The sequence below is a fragment of the Psammomys obesus genome, unplaced genomic scaffold (genome assembly GCF_907164565.1).
Source record: "Psammomys obesus unplaced genomic scaffold, mPsaObe1.curated_primary_1811, whole genome shotgun sequence".
Classification (NCBI taxonomy): Eukaryota; Metazoa; Chordata; class Mammalia; order Rodentia; family Muridae; genus Psammomys; species Psammomys obesus.
The window spans coordinates 139,268-157,230 of NW_026596406.1; the positions used below are offsets into that span (position 1 = coordinate 139,268).

Genomic DNA, 17,963 nt, shown 5'->3' on the forward strand with positions numbered 1-17,963 from the left:
GAAAAGCCGAATCATCGGAAGGAAAGCTGCTCTCATCTCAACCAATCAGCGCCTGCCTTGCGACTCGCGCCCGCCTCTCCGTGCCTCTCCCCAGCAACCCGCAGACCGTAACCAATCGGAAAATTCGTTTATGGCCTGGCCCCGCCTCAAGGCTGCAACACGCCTAGTAACGCCACGTCAATTGGCCGCAGCGCTACGCTTCCTCGACGGATTGGGATTCTTGACCAATCGGCAAAAGCAATAGGCCAGATCGTCTGGTAAAAGGAAGGTCTTTAATCCTTCGAGGAGGCCTCTCCTACTTGGCTCCTGCTGATTGGCTCCTTACTTTATAAGCAGCTGGCACAATGGCTTAACACTTAACTAGTGTAGTCGGGTTGTAGGAATAACCCACAAAGTCCTTTTCTCACCAAACCTAGGGATTCTCTTACTCCACCACAGTAAGACCCTTCGTGCTTCTTTAAAACACTAGCTCCAACGAAGGGCGGGATGGATGGGCTAGGTCTTAAGCGTAGCAGTTGAGAAGCTGAGGCAGGAGGACTATTAGATGAGATCAACCCAGGACACAACCTTTTCTGAAAAACAAAACTAGGTCGGCTATAGTGGCACGTATCAATAATTCTAGTCTCAAAACAGTATTTCAAAAGCAAATTTTTTTATAAGTAAATTTTAAAGGCAGTGTGTGGTGGCACATGCAGAGGCAGGCTAGGTTTTAAGTCAGCCTGGTCTATAGAGTTCCAGCCGGACCCTGTCTCAAATAAAATTTTAAAGCACGCAAAAACAGCTGGGTATGGTGGCGTACACCCTAGATCCCAGGATCCAGAGGCTAAAGGCATGAGAATTGAGTTTTAAGCCAGCTAGTGTGGCACAGCTAGACACGATCTACCAAACGCCACTAGCTCTGGCCCCTTCTCTGGCCCCTGGTTCTGAATCAGCAGCACTGTTTTAATCCACTCTATTGCCACTGCACCCTAATCACACAGGCTTTACAATTTCTCAGGGTTGGGAGTACATGCTCCTCACTGTAGAGTATAAATATTATCTGGGGAGGGGGGGCACTCAGGTTCAAGGAGGTCAAGGACAACTGCAGAACACACAGCAAATTCAGTACTGCCAAGAGCAAGAAACTCCGCGGTGAGGTTCTTCTGCCCCAAAAGATAATTGGCTCCCCGGGGGCTGGAGAGATGGCTCAGTGGTTAAGAGCACTGTCTGCTCTTCCAGAGGTCATGAATTCAATACCCAGCAACCACATGGTGGCTCACAACCATCTATAATGTGAACTGATTCCCTCTTCTGGCAGGTGTAAATGCAGAGAGAACACTCATATACATAAAATAAAGAAATTTAAAAAAAAAAAAAAAGAAGAAGAAGAAAAAAAGATAATTGGCTCTCATTATAGTCAAGACCATTAGCTTTGGGTGGCATCCTGACTCAATTCACCCTCCACCTCCCACCTACACAGACTGACCTGAGACAGTTTGTTTCTAGAGACAGTTACTCTGAAAAACCTGTTTCTCTTTTCCCTCCCTGCCCCCATCTATTTTTTTTTTTGTTTGTTTGTTTGTTTGGTTGGTTTTGGTTTTGGTTTTTAACAGGGCCTCTTTTACATAGAACTCACTATGTAGACCGGGCTGGCCTCAATCCCACCTGCCTTTGCCTCCCTGAGTGCTAGGATCACAGGCATGCGGCACCACCGCGCTTGTCCCCACCTTCTCAAGCATCAAGTATCCACTCTTCCTTAGGAGGCCTGTCAAGATCACTCTGTGTCACCTAGTACAGATTCCTGGGTTCTGGCCTTTGATTTTCCGTACCTGAGCTAGAGAGATGGCTCAGTGGTTAAGAGCAGGTAACTGCTCTCCCAGAAAACATAGGATTCCCAGCGCCAACGTCAGCTGGGTCACAGCCTCCTGTAACTACAGCTCTGAGAACCCAACACCTCTGGCCTCCAAGGGCACCCACACACATATGGATGGCATACACACACAACTTAAAATAAGTAATTAAAAATTTTAATAATAACTTAAAAAGGACTATTTCACTCTTTCCCCACAAAGATTAATGTAGCCTCTTCCTCATACTCACACTTCAAGCTCCTAAGATAGATGGGGTAGGTGAGGTAGAGGGACTGGGGACTTATGTGTGAGGAACTGGAGTTTAGTCCCCAGAATCCAACCTACCAAAAGGAAAGTGGGAGGGAAGAGAAAAGTTGGGGAATCAGGGAGGGCAGACAGAAGATGGATGCTGGGAATAGAACACCTTAAATACCCAACACCCAAGTAGTCCACCATGAGCCTTCCCATTCATCCATGCATAGTGAACAGATAAAAGATAAATATGAGATGTTACTCAACACACACAAGGAGAGGAAGGAAGGAAGGAAGGAAGGAAGGAAGGAAAGAAAACAGAAAAGAAAAAAATAGTGCCACAAGCAAAGTCAATGATTGGTTGATGGAACGATTCAGGAACTAGACTGGCAGTAAGTAGACCAAGGTTCACAGGACCAACCAACCGCACAGGTGGAGTGTACATAGAAACAATAAGTTCTAGCCATTCTCCAAAGAGGATACGCAAAAAAAAACAAAAACAAACCAAAAACCCTCCCCATAGAGATGGCCCACACAGGCCAAAGTTCAGGCTCCTGGAAACAAGGAGATTATAGGTCACAAGACTCCAACAGCGCTGTCCCAAACTCCTCCAGGAAGACTTCACAGTTAGGGGGACGGATCCAGCTCAAACAGGTTTCTAAATACAATGGAAGAGACCTGAAAAGCAAGAATGGTGATACCTAAGAGTAAAAGGTGGACAAAGGCTTCACATCCCACCTTCCCTTCTGTTCCTCAAAACCCCTGCTAGGTCTCAGAACAACAAGATTCCAATGCCCCCTCAGCCCCAAGCCAGCAAGACTCAGTTTACCAGGCAGCTTCTTCCTGTGGCTGCTGGGTTTGGGCCTCCCGCCAGAAAGCAATGGCCTCATTCTTCCGATCCAATCTTTTCAGAGTCTGAAGCAGGTAAAAGGAACCGTCTCTGTTGCCTATAGCCCCATCCCAAAAAATAATGACTTAAAACCAGATAGAACCTTAGGTATTGTTTTGTTTTGTTTTTCCCCAAGGGAAACCAGATCAAGACCTAGCAAGAGGAAGCATCTCATCTACACACAGGAAACCAGAACAAGGTGACCTAACTGACCTCTTACACAGGTCCCTGCCTGCCCACTACAAAGTGATTGCCTGGCCCTGTTCCTGCAAACCCATCCAGACATAATCCTGGCCTTTGTGTCTGAGGATGACAGGGAAAGCAGGGAACTCCCAGGAGCCTTACACACATGCTTGTTTGTACGTGCACACATGGTACCTCCTGGGTATGTACAGCAAACCTTATTCTTTCTTCCTTTCTTCCTATCTGGGAATACCATCCTTATACTTCTGTCCTAGTGCCACGCCCTCTTATACAGTCAATGCCATGCAAGCAGACATACCTGGGCGTATCTGCACACTGAGGAGGAAGTCTCTCAAAGCTTTGTTATCTTGGCCGCTGGCCACCCATTCCAGTCCACGACTAATCAGTGCAGTCACTTGAAGCTGTTGCAGTGCCACATCGGAAGTGTGTTTCTGCTCACACTTGGAGCCTGCACCTACAGACTACCACCCATATCAGCGAGCATCTTCCCTTCACCAGACCACGGCCACCAGACCCCCAAGTCTCCGTCCTCCTCATGCCCTCCCCAGTTTTCAGTTTTCTTTTTCCTTTCTTTCTTTCTTTTCTTTTTTGAGACAAGGTCTCAAATAGCCCTGGTTGCCTCAGCACTTGCTACATAAATCAGGATTGCCTCAAACTCAAGAGATCTACCTGCTGGGAATGCTGGGATTAAAGGTGTATGCTAACATGCCCAACACTTTTCAAGAGTTGAGAAAAACTGTTAATGTAAATTAGAGTCGGGCATGGTGGCAAACACCTATATTGCCAGCACTTGGGAGGCAGAGGCAGGAAGAACAAGAGTCCAAGGCCATCCTTGACCAAAGTCGTAAACTTGAGGCCATCCTGGTCTATATGAGACAGTGTTGGGGGTGGGGGGAGGAAGGAAGAAAGGCAAGCAAGTAGGCAAAAAAGGAAGGAAGGAAGAAAGGAAGGAAGGAAAGAAGGAAGAAAGGGAGAAAAAGAAAAGAGAAATTTAAAAAAGATTAAATCACCTTGTTTGTCCTTAGGTAGGACCCGAAAGACCAGCTCAAGACACCTGAAATGGAACATAAATAGCAGGAATAAAAAAACCAAGCTCAGGGGGGGCGGAGAGATGACTCAGAGACAGAACACTGACTGTTCTTCCAAAGGTCCTGAGTTCAATTCCCAGCAACCACATGTTGGCTCACAACCATCTATAATGAGGTTTGGTGCCCTCTTTTGGTGTGCAGGCACACATGAAGGCAGAATGCTGTGTAAGTAATAAATAAATAAATCTTACCAAAAAAAAAAAAAAAAACTCAGAAATTAAGTAGCTACTAAGAATAAAGTCCACCAAACCAGGCCCCATCAGAAAGCCATCCTTCCACACCTCCCAGTCTTGTCCTCTTGGACTCACTGGCTAAAATCACTAAGTGCCTCTTTTTGAGCCTTTAGTTTCGACCAGGCCTGGCCCTGAAGCAGGTGGGTGGCAGAGACCCAAATTGGGCAGTATGGCAGTTCTTTGGTTCTTTTTCTGGCATTTTCCCACAAGGAGGACATCTTGGGAAGCAGAGATGAAGTACGGCTAAGCAGTTCCTCACATACAGTCAAAGCATCCAAGGCTCGGCCTGCCTGGATCAGCGCCGCTGCTGCCTCCAGATACAACTCTGGCAAACAGGACCCTGGAGAGGAGGTGGGTGGGGAGAGCTGGGGTGGGAAGAGGATACAGTGTCTTAAAGTGCCATGAGCCACCATCCCTGAGCTATTTACCAGGCCCCAGTACTATGCAGAGAGAACTGGTCCCCCAACCCTCCCACCTAACTGCAGAGAACCATAAAGACACACCTACCTGTGGCTCTGAGCTACCCAGCAACATAGCCAGTAGGTCCAGGTAATGCTCCGCAGCATCTGCCGCCCTGGAGAGTCAGTCAGCCTGTGAGTTTCACCAAGGACCCTGGCTCCCCAAAAGGTTCCAGAATATTCTCTTGGCTAATGGAAGGATGCCTCAGACACTGAAGTGTAAAGGGAAGAACTGGATCTGGGAGCTCTGACCTTGGCTCAGGATAGATCATTTCAAGATGGATGGGGAAGGGCACTTCAGCATTTCAAATAGAAGAGGCTACTGTCTGGATGAGGACCCCGATTTAAGGCAGGAGGCTAAAAGTGGGGACCTATATCTTGTCAGTGCGTTACTCATAGGAATATTCTCACTAGAGAAAAATGGGGAACATGGTTCAGTGCATAAAGTGCTTGCTGTGTGCAAGCATGATGACCTGAGTTTAGAACTCCAATACTCTCATAAAAAACCCACACTCAGGGAGGCAGAGGCAGGCAGATCTTGTAAGTTCGAGGCCACGTGGTCTACAAAGCTAGTCCAGGACAGGCAAAAACCAAACAAACAAACACAAACAAAACAAAAGTACAACAATACACTTTTTTTGTTTGTTTGCTTTTCAAGACAGAATTTGGATCCCTGACTGCCCTAGAACTCACTCCTTGAACTGAGATTTGCCTGCCTCTGCCTCCCAAGAGTGGGATTAAAGGAGTGCACCACCAGCACCACAGGGCAGCAATACACATTATTAAGCACAGCACCTAGGGTGAGGGAGGAGTCAGAGACAGGCACATCACAAGGACCCAGTTGCCAGCCAGTCTAGCCAAAACTCCAGGTTCACCAAGAGATCCTGTCTCAACAAACACAGTAGACAACAACAGAGGAAGATACCCAATGTCAAACCTCCACACACCCCAAAATAGCAGCGTGGAAGGGCCCCCCCACATATACCTCACATAGCAAAACTAAATAAAATCTTAGAGAAAAATAGAATCACATGTCCAAAAAAGCATCAGAAATGGGAAGAGGGGCTCCGGTAAGCAGAGGGGAGGTCTCACCTCCCTGTCTGTAGGCATCGACTTGCTAGCAGGTGCTTGGCCTGGCTCTGTGTACCACAGTAAAGAGGAGACGCTGGGTCAGGTTGTGGAAGTAGCAATTCCACCTCAATGAAAAGTTTGAGTGTTTCGGAACTATGGGTGGCACTCAAGGCCTAAAAAAAAACCAGAAATAATTTAAATTGTTGAGAATCACACACTTCCGTCTGGATGAGTCACCCCAGCACGAGCATCTCAGCACTCCTCCACAAGGTGTCTCCACCTGCACACTCCTCACCTCAACCAGCAGCCCCAGACTGTCTAGCTCTGCTGCTGTGTCTCCTAGTTGCCGATACACTCTGGAAGCCTCCAGAAGGGGAAGGGCACAAGCGACTCCCACTTTGAGGGCTTCGGTCAAGTACAGCAGTGCTCTCTGTGGGTTTCCCTAGGGCGCAGAAAGATACAAGCCTCAGCTACCCTCACAAAGCACGATGTCCATGGTTTCCCGCAGTTCTCAGGGCTTTATCTTTACCATCTGACGGAGACATGTCCCCAGCGCTGTGTACACCTGGACTAGCACAGATGGTGGACACACACCCGAGGCTGCTTCATGCAGGCTGCTCTGAGCACGGGATAGGCTCCCTGCGACTAGCTCCTGGAGGCCTGGGGGCAATCATGGTACACGCTCAGAGAAAAAGCTCAAGTGGCAGGAAGCATGATGGGAAACATAACCCAGAGAAACTCCATGGAGCTACAAAGAGCATAAGCCCAAAGGACCCCTTAGAGAAAGAAGGGATGAACTGGATGCCAGACCTTGGCGGCAGGCAAATGATGTCAGTAGGACATCCCTCAACCCCTCAGCATCCTGCAGCATCAGTGGAGCAAGTGACTTCTGAGCTGGGGGGTTCCAGGACTTCAGCAGTACCAGCAGATCCTCAGTCTGGAGAGAGGGGGACAGTCAGAGAAGGAGAACGATGGAACAGTGATGTGGGCAGGAAGAAAACCCTAGAAAGTGCTGGCGAAAGGTCCCTGTCACTTATATGCCCAAGGACAAGAAAGATGTTTGGATTACTAAGAGAAAATTGAGGCTGGGAGGTAGGTTTAGCACAGCCATGATAGCCTTGTCCTTATTTGGATATTTTAAGATGTTTTTTAAAATGACCCCAAAGAAAATCCACCAACAAGGAGCTAACCAGAGCAGGGTCAGTAAGAAAACCTGTTGGGTTTTTGTCTGTTTAGTTTGGTTTGGTTTTGACAACTATCACAACAGCCTTCCCAGCATGCACTAATGCTATAAGCAGAGAATGGTGATGGTTACTCATACTCTAAAGGGTCAAGCAAAAGGACCAGAGATTCAAGATCTTGAACACTGGCTACAGAGTAAGTTCAAGGCTACAATGAAAAATTTAGTAAAGTTTCATTTCTAAATAAAAGGTAAAAAGAGGTGTTGCAGGATATCTGATCACACTGTGAACTCCAAGACTGTGTTGTTTACCAGAAAAGAAACTGTTTCTAGTCATGGTATGGCTCAGCCCTAGCATACACCTTTAACCCAAAAGCTTTCTGCTTGAGTATTATAAACAAAATTAAATAAAGTCAACCATAGATTAAGAGGTGGAGCAAGCAATCAGTTGATAAGAAGTGAAGATAGGATTATTAAGAAAAAAAACATCTTTAAAAAAAAAAGAAAAGAAAAAGAAAAAACCATAGAGAGTAAGAGGAAGTCAGGAGGAAGGAAAGAGAGATGCACAGGAAGTAGAAGATAGGAACATTAAATTTGAGGGTTTTTGAGAAATTGTGGGAAGAGACAGTCCTTCTGGGATTGTCAGCAGAGTAGGAAGGTCAGCTGTGTGCTTTCTCCGCCACTCTGAGCTAGCAAGGTTTCACCCCAGCATCTGGCTACCAAGTCTTTTGTTGTTGTATGGGTTTTTGTTTGCTTTGTGTTTTTGAGACAGGGTTTCTCTGTGTAGCCCTCGCTGTCCTGGACTCGATCTGTAGACCAGGTGGCCTCAAACTATCAGAGATCTGCCTGCCTTGCTGGCAGATTACAGGCGTACACCACCATGCCCAGCTGCCTAGTGAGTCTTTATTGGTAAAACAGAATGATTGAGATTTTGTTACAAACAACAAAGAGTTGAGAACTAGGCGGTGTTCACACCTGTAAATCTCAGGATTGGAGAAGCCGAGGCAAGGCGGACTGCAGTCAGTCTGCAGCCGGGGCACACACAAAGAGCCTGTTTCAAAGACAAAGTGGGAGGCTGGGCATGGCGGTGCACTCCGCTAATCCCTGAACTTAGGAGACAGAGACAGATGGGTCTTTGTGAGTTTGGAGCCAACCTGGTCTACACTGAGACCAGGCTACATAGTGAGACTTGTCTCAAATATTTTGCATGCATGCGTGTGTATGCATGTGCGTGTGTGTGTTTTAGGATGGGGGTAGACTAGAGAAATGGCTCAGTGGCTAAGAGCACTTGTTCTTACAGAGGACCCAAGTTTGATTCCTAGTATCTACATGATAGCTCTGTAACTCCAGGGTCTGACCCCCTCTTCTGCCCTCCATGGGCACGAACAAGGGACACATACATATATGCAGGTCAAACACTGCAGCAGCTATGGGAAGAGAGGAGGTACATTCATCTTTACTTCCCCAGTTACCTGGCTGCCATTCAGGGTTTGCAACAGCAAGGTCAGGTCCCCTAGGTGGTCAGTACTCATCCATAGGACAGCTTGAAGGCTGGCCAGGCAGTGTAAGGCAGGCAGCAGCTCCGGTAGAAGGGAGGAAGCAGAGAGGACAGAGTGCCACAGCTCCCTGAGTCTGGGCTGCGACTTGGGCCCCAGCTGATTCTGGGTCTCTAGCACTGTAGAACACACACACATCCAACTCTCACCTCCCCAGACTCTTTTCTTTTTTCCTTTCCAAGAGCCCAAAGATTACAATAATACACCTGCCTGGTCTGAGGAACACACGGGGGATCAGAAAAGGGCATCTGTCTCCATGGAGATGACAGGTTTTGTTCCGCTCATAGCCTCCCTACCACCACCTGCCCCCTCCGACAACCCCCATCTTCCCCTAACCCCACCTCCACCCCAGCCCAGCCTCACCCCAAAATCCAGACTGAAACTACCTAACCTCGCTCTAAGCCCCTTTGAACATCCTGGGAAAGGTCTTCAGTGAAGTCCTGGGCCAGGCTAGCCCTCAGGATTATATAATTACAGATGACGGTCAACTCCAAAGGGAGAGCAGGAACAGCAGCAGGGAGTCCTGGAGCAACAGGATGCTGGTCTCACAGGCTGTCCCGTGAAGTAACAACCCAACCCACCCCAGCGCTCAACCCCACTCCAACCAAGATGGCTTCAATTAAGCATTCCATCTTTTGCTCAGACAACCTGGAACAAGCAGTAGGTTCTCTAAATCTCCTGAAAAAAAAAAATCACTTCTTCAAACGTTGCAGTATGCATGTTCATGTAGGAGTGAAAGGCGAAAAGGAATTACCCTATTGAAAGACAATTCCACCCAGTCTCTTCCGTGCTTTAAACAGGATTTCCTAACCCCCCAGAATAATCACCTCAATCCCAGAACCTCGTAAGAGAGAGGCTAAGCTGATCTTTGGCTGCTGAGGAGGGGAACCGAGCCTCCTGGTAGGTTTCTCTTACCTTGAAGAGTGAGAAGGAGCTCCCCAAACCCTTCCAGTGTGTCTTGGGCCAATTGCTGTCGCCTCAGAGAAGGACGAGAATCCTTAATCAGCTGCTGAAATTAGGAGGGAGCCACTGAGGGTCAGTCCTTCTCCCTTGTGGCAGAGCCAGGGGGCGGGGGCACATTTTCCAATGGTTCTAAGGACCAATGTCAAGCTCGGCTCCTTCCCCTAGGCTAGGGTGAAATCATTGCAAACCCACTTTCTGGGATCTTGAGGATACACGGCGTGGGTCCCAGCCATTCACTTACCCTAGCCCGTCCAACAAGCCGGTCGTTCTTTTCCCTCCACAGGTCCAGGTTACTGGAAGATGGTTTGGGGAGGGCTGGAACGACCTGGCTGGACATTGTCGCTGCGGTAGAGCACCGTTACCCGAAGCGGTCTTCTGCTGGGTGCGAATGGTCGCACTGATGCCTTCGCCCTAGCCGCAAGGATGCTGCCCCACTCACCCACCCACAAGTGCACCGTGGGACACCGTCGGGTCGCAGCCGGGGCTCTCCCTAGCCAGAAGCACAGCACAGTTGCCGCCACCGCCCACCACTCTGGTTGGCCAGGCTGCAACACTCCGGGCCGCGGTTGGTTGTTTTCAAGAGTCGTTTCCGCGGGAAACTGAAAAGAAACCCGGAGCAACGAGGCGGGGAGACAGAGGCCAGCCACAGGCCAGAGAGAGCCTGCTGGGCTTGCGGGGCCTCCGCGGGGGCCAGAGTACTGAGACCGGGCTAGGGGAAGAAGGCTCCGCTCGGCTTTAGAACCAACGGCAGACCCGGTTTTCCCCTCGGCGGCAGGGAGACGGCCCGCGCGGTGCCTGATGGGGGTTGTAGTACTGCGGGGAGCACCCAAGAAAGGATCCCCACCCCGCCCCACCCCCCGCGCTCCCGGAAGAAAATGTCGCTCAAAGTAATCTTTCCTTCCTTTCTTTTTGAGCAAAATGCCAGGGGAATAGGATACTCCCACGCAAAACGAGAAAAAAAAAGTGCGTGACGCTATGTATGTAACATCATTGAAAACGATTTACAAAGAAATACAAGAACCCCAAATACCCAAATAAAAAGCTTAGAAAACAAGAGATCACCTTCGCGGGTTAACAACTTTTGGCTTTTGCTTTGTTGTTGTCCTCTTTGAAAGCTTGCTTTTTTGTTTTTTGAAGTATGTGTATGTGTCTGTGGGGTAGGTCGATGTGAGGGCAGGTGCCTGAGGTAGCCAGAGATGCCCAGTGCCCTGGACCTGAATTTCAGACCTGAAACACTTGGCTGGGTACTGTGAACCGAACTGGAATACAGGCCTGCAAGAGCATGACATACTGTAAACAATGTTATTTTCGAGAGAGTCTCACTATGTAATCCTGGCTGACTCCCCCTGGTGTTAATCCTCCTGCTTCAGACTCTCAAATGCTGGGATTACAGGAGTGTACCACCGTGCTCAGCAGGTAATGAGGGTTTTCTTGCTATTTGCTTGTTTCTTTGTTTATTGATTTTCATTGTTGGTGATGGTTTTGTTGGTTGGTTGGTTGGTTGGTTGGTTGATTTGGTTTGGTTTTTCAAGACAGGGTTTCTCTGTGTAGCCCTACTCTCCTGGAACTAGCTTTGTAGACCAGGCTAGCCTAAAATTCTCAGAACTCCACCTACCTCTGCCTCCCAAGGGCTGGGATTAAAGGTGTGTGCCTGTTGTTGTTGTTGTTGTTGTTGTTTTTGTTTGTTTTTGAGACAGTGTCTCTCTATGTAGCGTGGCTGTCCTGAAACTCACTGTGTAGATTCTCAACCTGTGTTTTTCAGCCTGTAGGTTGCAACCCCTTTGGGGTCACATACCAGATATTCTGCATATTACATATTTACATTAGGATTCAGAATAGTAGCAAAATTACAGTTTTGAGGTACCAAGGAAATAATTTTAAGTTGGGAGTCACCAAAACAAGTGTAGGAAGCTTGAGACCCACAGGTAGAGACTGTGTGGTCTCACACTCCTACCTTTCCTCTGTCTTGGTCTCAAACTCCTTACCTCTGTCTTTTGGCGCTGGTATTAAAAGTGTGCACCACCACGCTCAGCCAAAAATTTTCTTATTGGGTTTATCCTGAGAGACCAAAAGATTAAAAATCAGCCGTTATTATTGGTATTTAAGGCCTGAACTAGCTGGGTGAGGTCCAGTAATGCCCTAAGGGGAAGAACCTGCCTTACTGCATTCTTTCCCCACCCACTAGAGATACAGTTGCTAGGAAACTGGCCCATCTCCCTAGGGAGGGACACCAGATCATTAATGGTCTGGGGGCCTTCCTATAGCCAATCAATTCAAAATGCCTTGGGCATGCTGGGAGGGACCAGAATCTTTAAATCACCCAACTAACCTGAGTACGGGGCTCTCAGCGCTTCACCACTTCAGCAGTGGGGGTGTGAGCCCAAGCTGCAGCTTGTAATTTGTAATAAAAAAATGCTCATGTGGTTTGCAACGGACTCGGCTCTTGGTGGCGGTCTTTTGGAGTATCATGATTCGGGCACAACAATCCATTTTTATTTTTTGTGTGAGTATTTTGTCTGCTTATATAATGTGCACTGCAGACATGTTTGGTGCCTGGGAGATTAGAAGGCCTCAGATTCCCTGGTCCTGGAGTTAGGGGAGGTCAGAAACCAACATGTGGATGCTGGGAACTGAACCAAGGTCCTCTAGGAGAGCAACAAGTGCTGGCACCCAGGGAGCCAACTCTCCAGCCATTAAATAGATGACTAAGCATGAACAACAAATAAAAATAAAAAACGAGCAATGAAAAAAACTGAACCTTATTAAAATAAAAATCTTTAAACTGGGAGTGGTGGCGCTTGCCTCTGATGGAAACAGAGTGATGGGAGTGGTGGACAAAGGGAGACCTGAGGGAGAAAGATTGACAATTCAAGGCCAGCCTTGACCACTTGAACCAACCAACAAACAAAAACAATAATAAATAAATCTCTTGCTACAAAGAGAACAATATTTGACTATAAGAAAAATCAGGTGTGTGTGTGTGTGTGCACACGCCACAGTTCAGTGGTAGAGTGCTTTGGTGTTTGTTTGTTTGTTTGTTTTGTTTTTTGAAACAAGGTCTAACTATGTAGCTTTGACTACATAGTTACTTGTCCTGTAACTCTATGTAAACCAAGCTTGCCTTGAACTCACAGAGATTCACCTGCCTCTGCCTCCCAAATGCTGGAATGAAAGGCTTTCTTCACCATACCTGGCACTGGCAAAAGAAAAAAATAGGTAAAGCATATGAATGATCATTTCTCTAATAAGCACAGGAAAACTATTCCACAATTCCTCAGGAAAATGTAAAACTAGGGCTGGGGAGATGGTTCTGAGGTTAAGAGCACTTACTGCTCTTCCAGAGTTCCTGAGTTCAATTCCCAGAAACCACGTGGTGGCTCATAACCATCTGTAATAAGATCTGATAAGATCTGGTGCCCTATTCTGGCATACAGGGAGAATACTATATAAATAATAAAGATAAACCTTAAAAAAATTTAAAACTAAAGTACTCACATCCACTAGGATGACTGAAATCAGAGACATGTAATAAATAACAAATATTACGTAGATGCAGAGAAATCAAAACCCATATTAGGAGGTGTGGCTCAGGAGCAGAGCCTTTAGTTAGGTGGAAATGTCAGTCAGTGTTGTGTTTAGGCAACCCCCAAACTCAAGAGCAGGACTGGGGCTGGAGAGATGGCTCAGTGGTTAAGAGCACTGGCTGCTCTTCCAGAGGACCTGGGTTCAATTCCCCATCACCCACATGGCAGCCTACAACTGTCTGTAACATCAATTCCAAGGGATCTGACACCTTCATACTGATGTACATAAAATTAAACTAAATAAAAAAAAAAGAACAGAACAAAGGATCAGACCCAGTTCAGGCCATCTTTGGCTAATAATTGAGGTGGAGGACAGCTGGGCTACAGGAGACCCTGTCTCAACAACAGAAACAAAAGTAAACAATGCTGGGGAGAAGGTAAAAATGGTAGGTAACTTTACAAGATAAACTTTTATTCCTTGAGACAGGGTCTTCTTGAACACACCTTGACCTCCCAACTGCTGAGGTCACAAGCATGTGTGCTGCCACCATGCCCACCTTGTATGCAATCTTTTCTTTCTTTCTTTTTTTTTTTTTTTTTAAGTTTTTTAGTTTTTACTTTAAAGATGTATGTACGCCTTAAAAATTTTATTGGTTCATTCAGTGTACATGGTACTGGTTTCCATAGGACATTTCATACAAGTAGAGATGACATTTTGAGCGTATTATTCCACCGAATATCCCTAATCTTCCCATTCTCACTCCCCTTTCTTAGTTCCCCGTTTCTCTAGTAAGTAGTCCTGGCCTGAGGGCCACATGTGCTCCAAGATAGCTATATATGTGACCCAACACAAAACTACAAACATATTTAAAACATCATGAAATTACTTTTGCATTTTTTTGTAACATGATTATATGGTTCTGAAGCATGAATTTTTTACAATATCAAAATTTTGGACATGTCTTTAGGTTTCAGTCATATTTAAAAAAAAATATTGTCTTGGGCCAGGCATGGCCATGCTAACCTTTGATCGCCATACTGCATAGATAGAGGCAGTCTTATTGTTCAGAGTCCACTGCTAACTAGGTCTACATAACAAGTTCCAGTCCAGCCAGGTGTAATACAAGTTTTGGTTGTGTTGTGTGGATAAGTCTTTGTTGTAGTCCCAAGTGAGGGATGTGGGGATGCTGTGTCTATAGCTGAGAGCAGCCTTGTGAGAGGCTCATGATCTTTTCCAGCTTCGAGGGTATGTGTATCCTTGTCAACAGGAAATTGGCTTGTGCAGGGGGCATGGGTTTTGCCAGCTGAGAAACATCCTGGTGCAGACTCTGTTGTAAACAGCGATTAATACTTACTATTGGTTTATCTTTTATTAAAGCTGCTGTTAATCCTAAACAGCTGTATAACCAAATCACCACACAGAGACTATGATTTATTTAATTAATCTAAAAGACAATGCTGGGCAATAGTTACTCCATCCTAAACCTCCAAGCCCTTATAGTTTCCTAACATTCAGATTCACCCTTTATAATTGCTTTTTTATGAAATCTTAGGTCTGGTTCATCTCTCCATGTCTTTCCAAGACTTCTCCTCCAGCCTCTGCTTTCCCAGCCTCTCCTGCCCTTCTCTCCTTCTCTACCTCCCACACTTTCCTGTCCTCTGGCTCCTCCCTCTCTTCCTGCTTCCTTTCCATTGTTCAACATTGTGGCTGGTTGCTTTATTTTGGCAGGTTTACACAAAGTTGAGAAAGGTGATGTTTAGAGTAAGTATCACAATGCAATGTCCAGATTGAAACCGGAGAGTGGGGGAGAGAAATCAGCATTTGAATGAACAAGGGTAAAGTGTATACATTCCAAAAGAACATTACACCAAGAGTCTTACAAGGTATAAATAGGAGCCCAGAGGGAGAGAGGGAAACAGGGACAGAGGAAAAGAGGAGAGAGGGAGGGAGGGAGAGGAAGGAAGGGAGTTTTTTGCTCAATTTCGCTCCTAGAAAGAAAAGCTCTGCTGAACCCTGCCGCTGCTGGTGGTCTTTGTTGCTGCTTTTGCTATTACTGGATTGCTGAACTGCTGGTTTGCTAGTATCCTGATGGCAAAGATCGCTCCGAGGAACGATGTCTAAAGAGGGCCACATCCCCATCCCTATTAACCTTCTTTATCTCCTACCTAAGGCCAGTGGGTTGGAAGGGAGGTACAGGTGTTTAGGAACCCAACAACCCTAACCAGCAGGAAGTAGCTAAAGAGAACTATGCCCTGTCTCCCCACTAACCTTTCTCTCCTACCTGGTGTTGGGGTGTTGTAAGGGATTGGGGTGGAGAAGGGAGAAAGAGACATAAGAAAGCCAAATAAAGTAGGTTTAAAAAAGTCAAAGCCTGGGCTGGAGAGATGGCTCAGAGGTTAAGAGCACTGGCTGCTCTCCCAGAGGTCCTGAGTTCAATTCCCAGCAACTACATGGTAGCTCACAACCATCTATAATGAGATCTGGTGCCCTCTTCTGATGTGAAGGCATACATGCAGATATTGTATACATAATAAATAAATAAATTAAAAAACCCACTTGGTAAGTCATTTGACTGTTTCACAGGGTTCACCTAAGATCATCAGAAACACAGATATTTACTTTATGGTTCATAATAGTAACAAAATTAGTTATGAAGTAGCAATGAAAATAATTTTAAGATTATGGAGGTCACCACAGCATGAGGAACTGGATTAAAGAGTCACAGCTTTAGGCAGATTGAAACGCACTGCCTTAGACAGTCTCTCACTGATCTAGCTGTTTTGGATTTGGTAGATTGCTGTAGGTAGGAGGAGGGTGCTTATCAGAGTTTGAGAGGGTGAGCTATTCCAGAATTGATAGTTGTGATCCTTGCACATTATATACGCTGTAGCCCTGGGTGACCTAGAACTTGCCATGAAGACCTAGTGGCCTTAAATGTGTGTATGGCAGCTAACCTGCTTCTTTCTGCCTACTTTTTGCTGAGACCATATGCTTTAGTAAAGATTTATTTATTTCTGTATTTATGTACCTTATGTAATCTGACTGCATGCCAGAAGAGAGCATTAGAACCCATTATAGAAGTCTGCAAAATGCCATGTGATTGCTGGGAATTGACCTCTGGGAGAGCAGCCAGTGCTCTTAACTGCTGAGCCGTCCCTCCAGCCAGTTATACACTTTTAAAATTGTTCTTCCACTTATTTATTTGGGCATGGGGACTGTGCATGTGTGGAGGACAGGGGACAACTTTTGAAAGTCCATTCTCCTTCCAGCATGAATACCAGGGATCAAACTCAATCTTTACTTGCTGAGCATCTCTCCAGCCACCCTATCCCCTTTAATATATATATATATACATATTAAATAATATTAACCTTAGGAAAATATTTTATATTAAAATATATTTACTTTAGAATATATAGATATTAATTTCACCATTTAGAAGTATATATTTACTTTAGAATAAATGGTGAAATTTGTAGTCATGATAGTACATGCCTATAATCCTAGCACTCAGGATGGCAAGGCAGGGGTGAGAGGGTGGGATCAGGAGTTCCAAGTTATATAAGACCCTATTATATAACAAAAAAGTTAATTATCTAAATTTTGTTTGTTTAGTACCAGAGTCTCACTCTATAGCCCTGGTTGGCCTGAACCTCACCATGTAGAACAGGCTAGCCTGGAACTCAAATAACACTGCCTGTCTCCTGGGTGTAAGGATTAAAGGTATCTGTCACCAGATACCTTCATCTCAACTTTTAAAAAGAATGAATAAACATTAAAATACTTCAGTCACAAAAGGTCATGTTAGAGAATCTCATTTTGTGCCCACAGCAGGCGAATATTGACAGAAAGCAGGTTAATGGAGGTGGCTGTGATGTCACATGACTGCCATTCTAGCACCTTAGGAGACAGGAGGATCCAGAGCTCAAAGCCAGCTTCAGCTGTGCAGGACTGTTTGCCAGACAGGTTACTGAGTCTCCAGAGTTGCAGGGTGGCTTCTTCTGAGGGGTGGACTAATTACGTAACCTTGTGAACACATACAAACCACTGAATTATATACGTCAAATGGATTTTCTTCTAAACGATGCCTCAACTTGGCTGTCCTGAACCTCACTCCATACATTAGGTGGTTTCAAACATTTGGAGATCTTCCTGTCACTGTCTCCCAAATGCTGGAGTCACAAGCCTTTTCCATCATACCAGGCTTCTTTTTTTCTAATGCTTCTTACAAGTTAGCTGGGGACTAAATCTCCCCTTTGCATTATCAAACTTGTTTTTGCCAGTGTAACCAAAGATTAGTTAATTTGCCGTATATAATATATACTTTTCATCTATTCAAAACTAGGGTTTGATGGCCATTACAATTTGAATGTTCTCCTAGCCACTAAGACTCCTGCTGCCCTATTGTTCTGTTGGTCTTTTTAATTTAAATTTTTACGTGTTTGTGCTTGAGTGAGTGTGTGTGTGTGTGTGTGTACGTACTGTGTACATACAGGAACCTATTGGAGTCAAAAGAGGGTACTGGATCCCCAGAGCTGCAGTTACTGGTAGCTGGGAGGCAGCATGTGGGTGCTCTTAACTGCGGAGACACCTCTCCCGCCTCAGCTGTCGGATTTTTCTAAGACAGGGTCTCCTGTAGCTCAGGCTGGCCTCTAACTAAATATGTAACTGAGGATATCCTTGAGCTCTTGATCTTGACTACACCAGGTACTGGG

The 17,963-nt window shown here is 46.0% G+C and overlaps 1 protein-coding gene across 3 annotated transcripts; it reads right to left on the minus strand.

Annotated features, from left to right (window-relative positions):
• Positions 1–1,984: 1,984 nt before the first annotated feature.
• Positions 1,985–10,235, minus strand: Fancg (FA complementation group G). 3 transcript variants are annotated; one of them, XM_055597655.1, is made up of 14 exons: positions 9,965–10,235; positions 9,676–9,766; positions 9,152–9,283; positions 8,677–8,879; positions 6,835–6,961; positions 6,554–6,684; positions 6,320–6,466; positions 6,046–6,197; positions 5,003–5,069; positions 4,571–4,860; positions 4,185–4,228; positions 3,473–3,628; positions 2,911–3,028; positions 1,985–2,759 (listed from the first exon to the last, which is right to left on the minus strand). In XM_055597655.1, the coding sequence occupies exons 1-14, from the start codon at positions 10,058–10,060 to the stop codon at positions 2,651–2,653; spliced, it is 1,863 nt and encodes a 620-aa protein (XP_055453630.1). In that variant the 5' UTR covers positions 10,061–10,235; the 3' UTR covers positions 1,985–2,650. The 3 variants fall into 3 exon arrangements, with proteins under 3 accessions (XP_055453630.1, XP_055453629.1, XP_055453631.1); XM_055597654.1 differs by having other exon boundaries at positions 9,676–9,769; XM_055597656.1 differs by lacking the exons at positions 1,985–2,759; positions 2,911–3,028 and having other exon boundaries at positions 3,309–3,628; positions 9,676–9,769.
• Between the last annotated feature and the right edge of the window lie 7,728 nt (positions 10,236–17,963).

Excerpts from the sequence above, each read along its gene's own strand:
- Fancg (XM_055597654.1), bottom strand. The coding sequence starts at position 10,060 with ATGTCCAGCCAGGTCGTTCCAGCCCTCCCCAAACCATCTTCCAGTAAC. Across the intron at positions 6,198-6,319 it reads GTCTGGGGCTGCTGGTTGAG|GCCTTGAGTGCCACCCATAG; the intron begins GTGAGGAGTGTG and ends GTTTTTTTTTAG. Across the intron at positions 3,029-3,472 it reads CAGTGTGCAGATACGCCCAG|GCAACAGAGACGGTTCCTTT; the intron begins GTATGTCTGCTT and ends ATGGGGCTATAG.